The 15,561-nt window shown below is 48.5% G+C and overlaps 1 protein-coding gene across 4 annotated transcripts in view; it reads right to left on the bottom strand.

Moving 5' to 3' along the window:
- LOC137657732 (uncharacterized) overlaps positions 1 to 15,561 on the bottom strand; it is a 166,964-nt gene that overhangs the window by 134,410 nt on the left and 16,993 nt on the right. For 3 of the 4 annotated variants that reach the window (XM_068392184.1, XM_068392183.1, XM_068392185.1), the window contains exon 3: positions 55 to 190. In XM_068392184.1, the coding sequence (XP_068248285.1) occupies positions 55 to 190 (136 nt within the window). The remainder of the gene's footprint in view (positions 1 to 54; positions 191 to 15,561) is intronic. The other variant, XM_068392186.1, reaches the window with a different exon arrangement.

Here is a 15,561-nt window from a genome sequence, read left to right as displayed (position 1 = left end):
ACTTTTTGTTTTTACCTAGAACAGAAGAGAAGTACAGCAGTTAAATTCCCTTACCTTCAATCGTCCATTGCAAATGTATTGACAATACTTGAAGCCATGTTTCGCTAGATACTCAACATCTAAAAGAAGAAATATAAGGCTAATGGCTTCATTATCGTCCAGTTCGTACAATGCAGCATTTGTTTCAGTACTGTAAAATGGAAAATTCGTAAGTAATTTGTATTTTTCCCAACATACAAACCGAGATCTATTTGTAGGGGTACACTTTCGGCAGAGCTGAAAGACGAGCCATGATAATTTAGCGAGGGATAACCACCCCAACCACTAGTTAACGGGTGGGGGTGGGGTTAGTCAGCTACCCCGTTCATGCATCTGGGCTGAGCTACCACTTTGCTTTCTGGCAGGACTTCTTGGAGGACAGGGCTGGTGGGCCAATTTGTATAAATAGCAGCAGGTTTGTATGTTAGGAAAAATACAAATTACTTACAAACTTGTCATTTATTCCTACACAAATACAAACCCTATGCTATTTATAGGGGTGACTTACCTCTTAGGAGGGAGGAAGTCCTCACCAACTGGCTCTTGGCATTTGACCCAAGGTTCTCTCTCCTTTAGTATGTGACTGAAGGTACTAGGAACCCTGCCCTCTAAATTTTGCACTATGCATCATTAGCGGCCTGCAGAAGCTGCGTGTTTGTGATACTAGCAATGCGGCTGGTCTTTAATATAAAGATATGAAAGTCCTCAGACTTTACCCAATAACCTCTCTTGTAGGGGAATTGAGGACGCAACACGTATTATTTCTGTACTTAGGATGCACAAGCGAAATAAGTCTTACCTGCAGAGGTGAGGTCACCTATGCTGAGTACCGTGATGCTGAGTTCCAAGGGAGAGGGAAGGTGAAAGGAAGAAGGGAGCTGGTCATTTTTACTCATTACCCCAGACCAACCCAGGTAAACTTAGCCCTCAACCCTCTGCTACTTGTCTATTAAGGAGCTTGAGGTGTTTTAGACCACTTGTTGTGCAGCCACCACAGAACTAATGGAGAATGTATCCATGTTCCTGTGGGTTACATCTTGCAGGTAGTGGGCAGTGAAGGTCGCCTCACACCTCCACACGCCCACTTGTAATACCTGCGCCACAGAGTAGTTTTTCTTGAACCCCACGGCCTTGCAATGGCCCTGATGTCATGAGCTAGGTCGTTTGAGAGGAGGAGGGTCTGGATTGAGCGCAAACTTAAGAGACTTTCGAATCCAGGAGGAAATAGTATCGCCTCGTGACCCTCCTCTTGACCTTCCCTATGCTGACAAAGTGCTGACACATGGGAGCGAGCTGGTGCTGTTCTTTTAAGGTAACACCTCAGACCCCTCACTGGGCAAAGTACCACTTCGTTTGGATCTTCTGTTACTGAACGTAGACTCTCTATCCAGAATGGGCCAAACCTAGGGTCCAGCACACCTGGATTTTGAGTCTTGGCAATTAACTCGGGGACTAGGTTGAGTATTATTTCTCCCCATCTCCTAGAGTAGGACACATCAGAGGATAAAACATGCAGTTTGCTAACTCTCTTGGCCGAAGCCAACACGAATAGGAATACTGTCTTTCATGTAAGGGGGGCGATCTGTTGCCTGGCATAATGGTTCGTAGGGAGGGCTGAAGGACCTGAACCACATTCCAAGGAGGAGGTATAAGTTCCGACTGGGGACAAGTAATCTCATAGCTCCGTATGAGTAAGGAAAGTTCCAAGGAGGAGGAAATATCCACAAATTTCAGTTTAAAGGGGAAAACAAGGCTGGGCAGTAGCCTTTGACTGCCGAAACCAAGAGAAACATTTCTTCCCTAAGGTGTACAAGGAACTCCACTATTGTTGGATTAGAGGGGAGAGATACCCCTTCCACGACACCAACCACAGAAAACCGACCATTTCGCCTGGTAGACTGATGCTGTGCAGCGTCTGAGGTGTCCAGCCATACTTTACGCAACTCATTTCGAAAAGCCTCTCTGTGTGAGGAGGTGCTGGACAGCCTCCAGGTGTGAAGTCAAAGCAAAGTTATAGCTTCGTGGAAGATGTTGACATGTGGTTGTTTGAGCAGATCGTGATGTGGAGGGAGCTCCATCGGGATCATCTCTGTGATACGTTGCAGAAGGTCTGGGAACTATGCACTTGATGCCATAGCGGACCTATTAGGGTCATTAGTAAGGTCTTGTTTACTTTGACCTAATTGAGGACTTTTCTCATTAGACAAAATGGGGGAAACACATACATGTCTATGTCTTCCTGTCATTGTTGAAATGTATCTTGCTAAAGAGCCTGAGAATCCAGGACTGGGGAGCAGTAGAGAGACCCTGAAGTTTAGGGCCATTGCAAACAGGTCCACAGTCGGGGAACCCCACAAAGTCAGGACTTTGTTGGCTACTAGATGATTCAGACCACTCGGAACCGTCTATCTTAGTCGCTCTGCTCAGATTGTCTGCAAGCATATTCTGTTTGCCAGGAATGGAATGCGCAGAGAGGGTTACCGAGTTGTTTTCTGCCCATCTAAGTATCTTTGCTGCTAGATGGCACAGCAGCTACAAAAAGGTACCGCATTGCTTGTTTAGGTAAGCTTCTACCATGGTATTGTCACTCATCAACACCATGGAGTGCCCCTCCAGGAAGTGGTGGAACTGTTACAGGGGAAGGAAGGCTGCCCTCATCTCTAAGAGATTTATGTGCTGATACCTTTCTGATTCGGACTATTGGCCAGAGGTAGTGTGGTGCAGCATGTGGGGGGGGGGGGCCTTCTTTTGATGCATCTGAAAAGAGCATCAATCAGGGGAGGAACAAGAAGATAGACCCCTTTGCAGAGGTTTTGGTCTGTTAACCACCAGCTGAGGTCCGTCTGTTCCTCCTGTCCAATGCGGACTATATGTTCCCGGGAATCAGTAGACTGATTCCACTGGGATTTGAGATGCCACAGGAGGGATCTCATTCTGAGCCATCCGATGGGAACTAGACGGGCCAGATAAGATAGGTGGGCGAGCAGGCACAACCAGCTCTGGACTTGGAGCTCTTCTCACCTGAGGAAGGGCTGTGCTACCTCCCTTAGCCTCTGGATTCTTTCCTCTGATGGAAAAGCTTTGTGTCTTTTTATTATCATTATCATTTCTTGCTAAGGTACAACCCTAGTTGGAAAAGCAGGATGCTAGAAGCCCAAAGGCTCCAACAGAGAAATTAGCTCAGTGAGGAAAGGAAATAAGTAAAAAATACAAGAGAAGTTTAAGAACAATAATAAAATTAAAATAAATCTTTCATAAATAAAACTATAAAATCATGAAAATAACAAGATAATAACTTCAAAATAACAAGAGGAAGAAAAACAAGATAGAATAATGTGCCCGAGTGTAATCCTCAAGCAAGAGATCTCTAACCTAAGACAGTGGAAGACCACGGTACAGAGGATATGACCCAAGACTACAGAACAATGGTTTGATTTTGGAGTGTCTTCTCCTAGAAGAGCTGCTTACCATAGCTAAAGTCTCTTCTACCCTTACCAAGAAGAAAGTAGCCAATGAACAACTACAGTGCACCTCTTGAGCAAAGAAGAATTGCTTGGTAATATCAGTGTTGTCAAGTGTATGAGGAAAGAGGAGAATGTGTAAAGAATAGGCCAGACTATTCTGTGTACTGCATGTGTCAGCAAAGATGAAAGGAGCTGTAACCAAAAAGAGGGATCAAATGTAGTACTGCCTGGCCATTCAAAGGACTCGATAACTCTCTAGCAGTAGTATCTCAATGGGTGGCTGATGTATATTCGCATGCCTAGGTATATGATAAATTCGAAGATAATTTGTATTTTTCCTAACCATACAAACCTTAGCTATTTACAGAGGGTTTACCTTTTAGCGCAGCTGAAATGACGAGCCAATAGTTTTAACGAGGGTTAATTACCCCCGCGCTAGTTAGCGGGGGGTGGGGAAGGGTAGCTTGCTACCCCTCCCCCATCCACACACCGTTGACTTGCTTCACTTCACTTAGAGGTAGGACTTGACTTGGGGGTCAGGGATGGCGGGCACATATGTTTAAATAGCTAAGGTTTGTATGGTTAGGAAAAATACAAATTTTCTTCGAATTTGTCATTTGTTCCGTAACCAAAATACAAACCACGCTATTTACAGAGGGTGACTTACCCCTTAGGAAGGGTGGAAAGTCCCCAGCCTTACTGACTTCGGCTTGCCCGGGGGCTCGATCCCTCAGTGAGCAGCACTAGAGAGAAGGAGCCCCTGTACCTCACAAGTTCCTAGCATCGCTAGGAACGAGTGGCCTACATAAGCAGTGTGAGGAGGAGAGTGTGACTCGTCCTATGAAGTTGACCTTGAGACCTTCAGATAGGAATTCTAGGATAGGACGTTCCCCATACCACCTCGTCAGGGTATGGGAGACGCAACAGTATTAAGCTTAATACTAGGAGCACAAAGAAGCATGGGTTACCTGCAGAGGTCGAGGTCAGCTATGCGAGGACCAGGATGCTGCTTCCCCAAGAGAGGGGAGAATGAAGAAAGAAGTAAGGGTCAGACATACTTTTTCATTCACGCAGACTAAGACCGGGTAACAACGCCCTCAACCTACTGCTACTTGTCCAAAAAGGAGCCTGAGGTTAGACCAGCTGTTGTGCAGCCACCACAGGGCCGATAGAAAACGTATCGAGGCTCCTGTGGGTCACGTCTTGCAGGTAGTGGGCTGTGAAGGTCGTTTGACGCTTCCAGACCCCAGCTTGAAGTACCTGCGTCACAGAGAAGTTTCTCTTGAAGGCCAGGGATGTAGCAATACCCCTGACATCGTGGGCCCGAGGGCGACGTGACGGAGGAGGGTCAGGATTCAGGGCATGGTGGATAACCCTTCGAATCCAAGCTGAGATGGTGTTCCTGGTGACCCTCCTCCTTAGTCCTGCCTGTGCTCACAAACAAAGCTCGCACATGAGGACGTACTGCAGCCGTTCTCTTCAAGTAGTGCTCAGACACCTCACTGACATAGTAGCAGTTGGTCTGGGTCGCTTGTTACAGAACGGAGACTCGCGATCCTGAAAGAGTCGAACCAAGGATCCGGCACTCCAGGATTCTGAGTCTTGGCAACAAACCCAGGGACGAACCTCAACGTTACCTCCCCCCATCCCCTTGAATGGGCGATGTCGTACGAGAGACCATGAAGTTCACTAACTCGCTTGGCCGAAGCCAAGGCGAGTAGGAAGGCCGTCTTCCAAGACAGGTGGCGATCGGAGGCCTGACGTAACGGCTCGAAGGGAGGTCTCTTAAGAGACCTGAGGACTCGAACCACGTTCCAAGGAGGGGGTCTCACTTCTGACTGGGGGCAGGGTAAGCTCTTAGCTACGATGAGTAAAGAGAGTTCTAGCGATGAAGAAATATCTACGCCCTTCAATCTGAGGCCAAACTTAAGGCTGAGCGATAGCCTTTCACTGCCGAGACAGAAAGGCGCATTTCTTCTCGCAGATACACGAGGAAGTCCGCTATTGCTGGAATAGTGGCATCAAGTGGGAGATACCCCTTCCACGACACCAACCACAAAAGACTCTCCACTTTGCTTGGTAGACTCCCTCAGAGGACCTTCGCAGGTGCCGAGACATTCTCCCCGCAACCTGTTGTGAAAAGCCTCTCTCCGCGAGGAGACGCTGGATAGTCTCCAGGCGTGAAGCCGAAGCGAGGCTACGGCCCTGTGAGGACGCCGGAGTGGGGTTGTCTGAGAAGCTCGTGTCGTGGAGGAAGCTCCCTTGGGAGCTCCGTCAGGAGTTGCAGAAGGTCCGGAAACCATTCCGCGTGATGCCATAGCGGAGCTACCAGAGTCATCGAACAGTTGACCGATAGTCTGGTCCTGTTGAGCACCCTTCTCATCAGACAGAACAGTGGGAAGGCGTACACGTCGATGTTGTCCCACCGTTGCTGGAAAGCATCTTGCCAGAGTGCCTTGGGGTCCGGGACTGGGGAGCAGTACAGGGGCAGCTTGAAGTTCAAGGCTGTCGCGAACAAGTCCACAGTCGGGAGAACACCCACAAATTCAGGACTTTGTTGGCTATCTGAGGATCCAAAGACCACTCGGTACTCCACTATCTGCGACGCCTTGCTCAGACTGTCGGCGAGCACATTCCTCTTGCCAGAATGAAGCGAGCTGATAGTGTTATCGAGTGGGTTTCGGTCCACCTCAGAGTCTCTACTGCAAGATGGGATAGCTGTTGCGAAAAAGTGCCTCCCTGCTTGTTTATATAAGCCACTACCGTGGTGTTGTCGCTCATCACCACCACGGAGTGACCCGCCAGGGACCGTTGGAACTGCTGAAGAGCCAGAAAAACGGCCTTCAATTCTAGCAGGTTGATGTGTAGGCACTTTTCTGATTCTGACCAAAGGCCTGAGGCCCTCTGGTTCAGAACGTGCGCCCCCCACCCTTCTTTTGACGCGTCCGAAAACAGAGTTAATTCCGGGGGGAGGACGAGAAGACTCACTCCCTTCCGCAGGTTCTTGTCGGCCAGCCACCACCGCAAGTCCGTCTGTTCCAGAGACCCCATTGGGATCAGAATGTCCGGGGAATCGGATCCTTGATTCCACCGGGACTTGAGCCGCCATTGAAGGGATCTCATCCTGAGGCGGCTGTTTGGAACCAGATGGGCCAGGGAGGATAGGTGGCCTAAGAGACGCAACCACGATTGGGCGGGGAGTTCTTTTCGCCTGAGGAAGGGTTCCGCCCGATGGAAAGGCTTTGTGGAGATTGGTGTCTATTAGCATGCCTAGATAAACCAGTCATTGGGACGGCTGCAGAGAGAACTTCTCGAGGTTTACCACGATCCCCAGATCCTGGCAAAGATCCAGAAGCCTGTCTCGGTGCCGAAGAAGGGTCGACTCCGAGTCTGCTAGGATCAGCCAATCGTCCAGGTAATGAAGGAGACAAATGCCGTTCCTGTGCGCCCAAGATGAAATCAGGGGTGAACACTCTGGTGAACACCTGAGGAGCTGTGGAGAGACCGAAACACAGCACCTTGAACTGGTAGATCTTGTTGTCTAGGGCAAAATCTCAGGTACTTCCTGGAAGACGGATGGATGGGGATCTGGAAGTACGCGTCCTTTAGATCCAGTGTGCACATGAAGTCTTGTGGTCTCACCGCAAGTCTGACCGTGTCTGCTGTCTCCATGCTGAACGGGTTGTTTGACAAACCTGTTCAGAGCTGAGAGATCGATGACGGGTCTCCAGCCTTCCAGTAGCCTTCTCTACAAGAAAGAGTCGACTGAAGAAGCCTGGGAGCCGTCCACGACCTCCTGGAGAGCACCCTTCTCGAGCATGGTCTCGACTTCGGCCTGAAGGGCCAGCCCCTTTGCCGATCCCGTGGCATAGGAACTCAACGACACTGGATTCGCTGTCAGGGGAGGTTGAGATGTTGTGAACGGGACGCGATAGCCTTGGCCGATCACTGAGACCGTCCAAGCATCAGCCCCGTGTTGCTGCCACCTGCGGACGCAACGCTAAAGGCATCCCCCCACAGGTGGACATGCAGGGGGACTGCCACCCCTAGAGCTTGCGGCCGCGGCCGCCATCCCTAGGAGTCTTGCCTCCCCTGGAGGACTTACCGCCCCTCTTGACCTTGGCCGGAAAGGGCTGGGGCTTAGACACCACCTTCTTGGCTGCCGGTGCCTGATTGGGAGCCTTACGAGGCTGTTGCTGCTGTTGTGGCGGGGCTGGAGGCTTATAGGGCCGAGTTGTAAGGGCCCTATGGAGGAGGGAGTCCGTGCTGGATTTCCTCCACCTCTCAGCCATTCGCTCCAATTCTTGAGGCTCAAACAGGTTCTCCCCCAGAAGGGAAGCATGTCGGAGCCTACACACATCTACGGCGGGGACCTTCGGATGGAATCTCTCGGACACAGCATCGCGACGCTTCAACACCGAGTTGGCCCACAGGGTGGTAACCTGGTGTGCCAAAAAACTCGATGGAGCGGGTGCCCGAGAGCAAGAAGGTCTCTAGGGCCTTCCTATTGGTCTCCTTGGACAAGTCCTCCGATCGCAATAGGATGCCCAGAGATCCTAGCCAAAAGTCCAGCCACGAAGTGGCCTGCATGGCACACCTTCTCGTGACTAAGGATCTCTGCCGCCGAGAACCACACCTGCCGGGCAGAGAGTTTCTCAAGGGGAACTCCCTTCTCCAGCTCCTCCACAGAGTGATGGAGAGGAAGAGCGAGGTTGTGCTCACCCAGGATCTCGAAATACCTCCTCTGAAGACGAGGAGGAGGGATGAGCTTGTTCCCGGCAGTGGAACGACTGGAGGAGGCAAGAAGTGCAAGCTGAGCGTTGGCCCTAGCCCTGGCCCTCTCAGCCCCCGAGACCAGGGCAGAGCCGCACTGGTCTTAGGGGCCTTCCGAACGTCAAACACTTCATCCAAAAACATGTCTTTGCCTTCACGGGGGGGCGATGACTGGATCCATAAGCCCGTTAAGTTGCCTTATCAGGCTTAGGACCTGCCAGAAGGCATGTTCGGACTCTTGCTGTTCTCCTCCCTGCATTCTGGCAGCTAAGTCTTCTGCCCCAGGGATCTCTTCCTGGGGTGACACGTGGACATTCCCCTGGGTAGTCGTGGGTTCCTGACGAATCCTTGAAGAGGATTTAGGGACGGTCTTGGAGTCCTTGGATTCTCTCCTGGGAGGGATACAGGATCCCAAAACGAGGTTCGAGGGGCACCTTCCTCACGAGACAATTCTCCTGCATGAAGCGAAGTCCCCCCCTGGTGCCGAGGGGAAGACTACCGCCCCAGTGGACTCACCTGAGGACGGAAAAGGCCTCGTCCACGGGAGAAGGAGAGAGCACTCATGCAGGAGAAGGGACCTTCGCGACCAAACTCTTGGGAACCAACTTCGCCCTGGGGGAAGTCACCACGAAGTCCACTCCTCTCTTTCTCTTCAGCGTAGGAGAGACAGCCGTTGGTTTGTTACCCTGGCCGGCGAGTGCTGGTTTCATAACCCTCACTAACGCCCGTGCCAGAGGACCAAACCAAGTCTGTTGCTCCAAGGACACAGAGTCCGAAATCCTCGCTAAAGGGAAAGGGATCGGGCGGATCCTTTGGAGTGGACACCACGGTACCTGCCTGAAAAGAAGGTGGGGAAGAACGATGTGCTAACCTCTCCTCGTCCTGCACTACCAACCTGTGTTTGGGTGGAGGTGATCCCGAGTGCCGTCTAGGAGCACGCGTCCCTGCTGCTACCACCGGCTGCGGAATTCGCCACGAACGATGGTCGCGTGAGGGCGAATGGTCGCGCGGGAGCGCAGGTGGATGATCGCGCGGGCGTGGCAGGCGAGCGGGTCGCGCAGGCGCGTAGGCGAAAGATCGCGGTGGGCGCGCAGGCGAGCGGTCGCCGTTAGCGAACATGTGTTTTTGACACACGCGCAGCACGATGTTGCGTAGCCACAGGACCAGGCAGATGGTGAGCAGGGAGCTCAGCAGGAACTATAGGGTGGTCAGAGACCGCAGGGCGATGGTTCTCAAATGAGCGCTGACGCTCAGAAGAGAGCTGACGAGCAGGAGAGCGCTGGCGAGGAGGGCGAACATCAGGAGAGAGCCGACGAGCAGGTGAGCGTCGGCGAGCAGGAGAGTCTTGACGAGCAGGAGATCGCTGAAGATCAGGAGAGCGCCTGTGCGCTAGCACTGCTCGAGGAAGGGAAGGAGCACTGCTCGGGGAAGGGAAGGATCCCTTAGCCCCGAAGGGACCGTTGCCCGTCGGGTGACGAGTTCTCCAGAAGGAGACGATCTGGCAGGAGATAGGAACGGTCTGCAGATGTAGGTTGAGGCTGACAAGGAGAGTCCCCCCCGGAGGATGAAGACCCAAAAAGGCGCCTCTTAGTCCCCCTGTAAGGGGAAGGGAGGCCCTTGTGGCGTAGCGGATAGTGAGCCTTACGGCGGAGGCGGCCTTGGGGAAGATCGTCGGGACCATCGGTCCTCCGAAGGGGAGTCTCCGTCAAAGCACTTCCCTCAGAAGAAGCTGAGCAGCAGCAGAGACCGAAGGACTCACTTCCCCCTTCGAAGGATGTACGGAAGGGGGAGGAGAGCCTATAGCACCATCATCCGCAACAGCACCTGCGGCGGGTTTGCCCAGCCACGTCGGAGGCCTCTGTCACCACGACGTCGACAATAGACAGAGGGTCTACCTCTGCTACCGCCGGCGACTGCTTAACAGCGGCCCCCAACCAGACAAGGTCATTAAAGCGACCCTGGAGGGCAAGCCCTTAAGCCCCAGGGACGACCAAATCTGTAAAAGATCATCATTGGTTAAGGCATTATCAATAACCTCCCCCAGAGGAGGAGGGGAACCGCCTCGCTATGGGAGGCGACGCCCTCTCCCCCCACCGAAGGTCGGGAAACAGAACAAGGGCCTGCGCTCCCACTCGGCCGATTCTCCTTAGGAAGCGGACGAGGGGGAGCTTCGGAGGAGGTTTGGGCGGCGGAAGAAGAGTCCCGAGAACCTTCCTCCTTCAAGGCTAACCCCGAGGAGAACGGTCTCTCTTGGACTACTTCTTACGCCGACGGCCAAACCTCTCCCACTGGGAGGCAGACCAATCCTGCACTCACGGCACATGTTCTCCTGGTCACACCGTCGGCCCCAACATTGAGGGCAGAGGGGTGTGCAGATCCGTAGTTACGTCCGACATGAAAGTCCCACAAGGACGGCCGGCAACTCCAGGGCATGTACGCATTGTAAAGAGGAAATGAAAAAAAATAATGAAGGTCAACTTCCAACCAACACACACGCTGAAAAGAAAAAGCAGAAAATTAAAGGCTGTCACGAGGACGATGAGCAGACACGTCTGATCACCGCCGAGCCATAAGTGAAGTGAAGCAAGTCACCGGTGTGTGGAGGGGGGAGGGGTAGCAAGCTACCCTTCCCCACCCCCCCGCTAACTAGCGCAGGGGTAAATTAACCCTCGTTAAAACTATTCGCTCGTCATTTCATGCTGCGCTAAAAGGTAAACCCTCTGTAAATAGCGTGGTTTGTATTTCGGTTATGGAACAAACCAGGTTTTGAGATGGGAGCAGTTAAGACTTCTCGAGGTTTACCATGATCCCCAGATCTTGGCAAAATCTTGGAAGCTCATCTCGGTTTGGTGGAGAAGGGTTTGTTGCCGAGTCTGCAAGAATCATCCAGTTGTCCAGATATCTTAGGAGATGGATGCCAAATCTGTGAGCCTATGATGACTCAAGGGCAAACGCTCTCGTGAACACCTGAGGTGTTGTGGAAAGATCGAAACACAGCACCTTGAATTGGTAATGCTTCTGGTTTATCATAAATATTAAATACTTCCTGGAAGATGGGTGGATTGGGATCTGGAAGTACGACTCCTTGAGATCCAGTGTGCACATGAAATCCTGCGATCTTATTGCTTGTCTAACCGTGTCGACTGTCTCTATCCTGAACGGGGTTTGTCTGATAAACTTGTTCAGGGCTGAGAGATTGATGACTGGTCTCCAGCTTCCAGACACCTCCCTCACAAAAAAGAGTTGACTGTAGAAGCCTGGGAGCACGTCGAGGACTTCTTGGAAAGCACCCTCCAACATGGTCTGGACTTAAGCCCGAAGGGCTAACTCCTTTGCGGATCCCTTCGCATAGGAGTTCATTGGAATAATTAATGGTTTGTGTATGGAAAAATATTTTATTTTTTATATATTGTTAAAATCCTCAAGTGTCCCCCCAAAAAAGTGCCTTAATCTGCTATTATTTCTTTTAACAGGTACTGACAGCAGGCCCCTACACCCAGTAGGGAGAGAAGTTTAAGTTATTCTTCTAAGTACTGTATATAGGAAAGATGAAATTGCTTATTGCCTGTTACCGTTGTGTTTAGTGGTCGGTGTTGCTGCTTTGTATTCATATTATCTTAAGTGTTAACTGGAAGTACTTTACTTTGTTGTTAGACTGAATAATACAAAAAAAAGAGTGGTTTTTATTTTGGATAAGTATAAACAGTTTGTGAAGGGGATGTAAACAGAGGCATAAAAGGCCGTTGTCTATTGCTCGTGTGAGGCAGTCAATGTCGTAAAGTTGATGACTAATTTGTTTCGGTGTTCACAGTATAACGAGGAAGAATCTCGTTATATGAGATTGTGTCATAAACATTACAGGTAATAGTTCGCAGGAGCTATTGAAGTGGAATATCTGTTCGTTAGTCCAGGAAGTGAATTCAGATACTAGGAGAAAAGGGACTGTGTTCAAGTTTAGTCTGGTCTTTCCAGAATTATCAAAACCCTTCTGAGAAAGAGATTTAGGCACTATTGTTGTTGGTCAGAAAAGTTTCAATGACAACAAAACCTTATCAAGATGCAGGTTTACAATTGGAGATTTTCTAGACATTGTTATCATAAGCCTACAGACACCTGCACAGCGTCGGATGCAGCCATACTATTCAGAAGCTAAGAATTTTCAAGTAACTTTGCAGCCTAATGGTAGACTGGATATTGATAGGATAGTATTGCTTTAGGGAAAAACTATTGCAGTACAGTATTTTCACAGTTTTATTTTTTCTTTGTAGATGGTTGATATTAATTGTTCAGGTTTATCACTGGTCATTACAGATGTCATAAAACCATAGTGTTGCAGGGTTCTCCTTTAAGCTTAGTGTAAGAGTAGTGTTGTTTGTTAAGATAGTTGGACCATCCAGGCAATACACACGGTTGCGTTTATGATGTACTAAAACATGTAGATGTTTGTAGCATATCGTTAGGAACTTATTTGGAATGATATATGACAAATTCGGAGATAATTTGTATTTTTCCTAACCATACAAACCTTAGCTATTTACATGGGGTATTACTTTGGCGTAGCTGAAATGACGAGCCATTAGATTTTAACGAGGGTTAACTACCCTCTCGCTAGCTAGCGAGGGGGTAGGGGAGGGGTAGCTAGCTACCCCTCCCCCTCACACACCGGTGAACTGATTCACTTCACTTAGAGGTAGGACTTGCCTTAGGGGACAGGGCTGGCGGGCAAATATGTGTAAATAGCTAAGGTTTGTATGGTTAGGAAAAATACAAATTATCTCCAAATTTGTCATTTGTTCCGTAACCGAAATACAAACCATGCTATTTACATAGTGTGACTTACCCCTTAGGAAGGGTGGAAAGTCCCCAGCCTTACTGGCTTTGGCTTTACCCGGGGACTCAGAATCCGAGTGAGTAGCACTCGAGAAAAAGAGTGCCTGCACCTCACAAGTTCCTTGCTCTGCAAGGAACGTGCGGCCTACATAAGCATGTGTGTGGAATAATAGTGTGTGACTCGTCCTAGGAAGTTGACCTGAAGTCCCTTAGATGGAATTTTAGGCTAGGACGTTCCCAATACCACCTCGTCAGGGTATGGGGGACGCGACAGTATTATCTTAATACAGTGAACCCTCGTTTATCGCGGTAGATAGGTTCCAGACGCGGCCGCGATAGGTGAAAATCCGCGAGAGTAGTAACACCATATTTACCTATTTATTTAACATGTATATTCAGACTTTTAAAACCTTCCCTTGTACGTAGTACTGTTAACAACTACCCTTTAATGTACAGAACACTTAATGCATGTAATACAGTACCCTAAACTAAAACAGGCACAAATATTAAAGGCGACTTTATATCATGCGTTTCCTAAACAAGCCAAAAAGCACGATAAAAAATGGCAACCAATGTTTTGTTTACGTTTATCTCTGATCCTAATGAAGAAACAAACGCATTTACACATCTGTTTATAGGTTAGTTTTTGCATCAATTATATTGATTATTCAGTACAGTATGTTGATTTGGTTATTACTAATGTTTTACTTAATTTTTCTTAGGACTTCCAAATGAAATTTTTTTTCTTTATGACGCCGCCTGAAACGACGGCGTCATAAAGTACGCTCAGTAAACAAACTAAGGAATTTAACCCGCATGATGAAAGTGATAAATAATGATATTACAGTAAAAGCTTTTATAAAATATGTTTATTACAAATATTGTTTACCGTATCTATATAAAATCATACATACGTAGCAAAGCAGGAAAACAATCTACGAGAGAGAGAGAGAGAGAGAGAGGAGAGAGAGAGAGAGGGGAGAGAGAGAGAGTTGTTTTACATACGTAAATGTAAATTTTAAACAAAACAAAAATAGCCCCATTTCATATAAAATAGATTACAAATATTTTACTTTATCATATTACAGTAGTCTGTATAATACTGTAAAGTTCAGTACAGTATGTTGTTGTTAAGTCGTGGCGATGAAATTCTCACGAAACAAAAACACGCCATTTGATTACAACAGCTGATTCATTCTCTCTCTCTCTCTCTCTCCTCTCTCTCTCTCTCTCTCTCTCTTCGTGTTATACAATACTTACATTTAGATGAAGAAACTAAAATTAGTTTTCTTAGTGTCAATTAAATACGAAATGAAATAATTAGGCCGAGTCTACATCCATTTCAATCATAGCCAAAAATAGGGCATCCGATTTCATCAGCAAACCACTATTTTTTTGGGAAATATCATTTTATTCTAGAAAATTGCCACTCTTTAAATAGTTAATTGCACATTAAGAAAGCGTGTACTTTTGTTTTTTAAATTTCGGGTGTGTTTTAAAAATCGAGTATTGTTGACTTTTTTTTTTTTTTACTTTTGGCTGTGATTAGATCAGCTGTCATCTAGCTGCCGCTCTTGAGTGTGTAACGAATACACTAACAAAGTATCATTATACCATTTCTTAACTTATTCAAACCTCTACAGTATACAGTTGATATTACATAAGCACCAATGTGTTATAACCTATCAAATTTTTTTGTTTATTACATTTAAACCCCCCTCTATCTCTCTCTCTCTCTCTCTCTCTACTCTATCTCTCTCTCTCTCTCTCTCTCTCTCTTCTCTACCTCTCTCTCTCCTCTCTCTCTCTCTCTCTCTACCCTCTCTCTCTCTCTCTCTCTCTACCTCTCTCTGTGGGCTACTTTTCACTACCTCCCATTCCTTACCTCTCTCTATCTCTCTAACAAATGATATCTTTGTTGCTCCTCAAAGTTTCATTTATATTGAAAATCAATCATGATTTAATTTTCCTTACTTTCTCCAATCTCGCACCATCGGTCACATCGCGGTATTTTCGATATTTCCGGAAAATCCGCAATATATGTATAGACATGGGTTATGAAAAAAATCCGCGAAGTGGTGAATCCGCGATGGTCGAACCGCGAAGTAGCGAGGGTTCACTGTACTAGGAACACAATGAAGCATGGTTTACCTGCAGAGGTTTGAGGTCAGCTATGCAGAGAACCCAGGATGCTGCTTTCCCCAAGAGAGAGGAGGATGAAGAAAGAAGTAAGGGCCAGACATACTTCTTTCATTCATGCAGTCTGAAACCGGGTAACAATGCCCTCAACCTTCTGCTACCTGTCCATTAAGGAGCCTGAGGTTAGACCAGCTGTTGTGTAGCCACCACAGGGCCGATAGAAAACGTATCGAAGCTCCTGTGGGTCACGTCCTGCAGGTAGTGGGCTGTGAAGGTCGTTTGATGATTCCAGACTCCAGCTTGTAGCACCTGCGTC

The sequence above is a fragment of the Palaemon carinicauda genome, chromosome 18, assembly GCF_036898095.1.
Source record: "Palaemon carinicauda isolate YSFRI2023 chromosome 18, ASM3689809v2, whole genome shotgun sequence".
Classification (NCBI taxonomy): Eukaryota; Metazoa; Arthropoda; class Malacostraca; order Decapoda; family Palaemonidae; genus Palaemon; species Palaemon carinicauda.
This window is presented reverse-complemented; position numbering and strand designations above follow the sequence as displayed.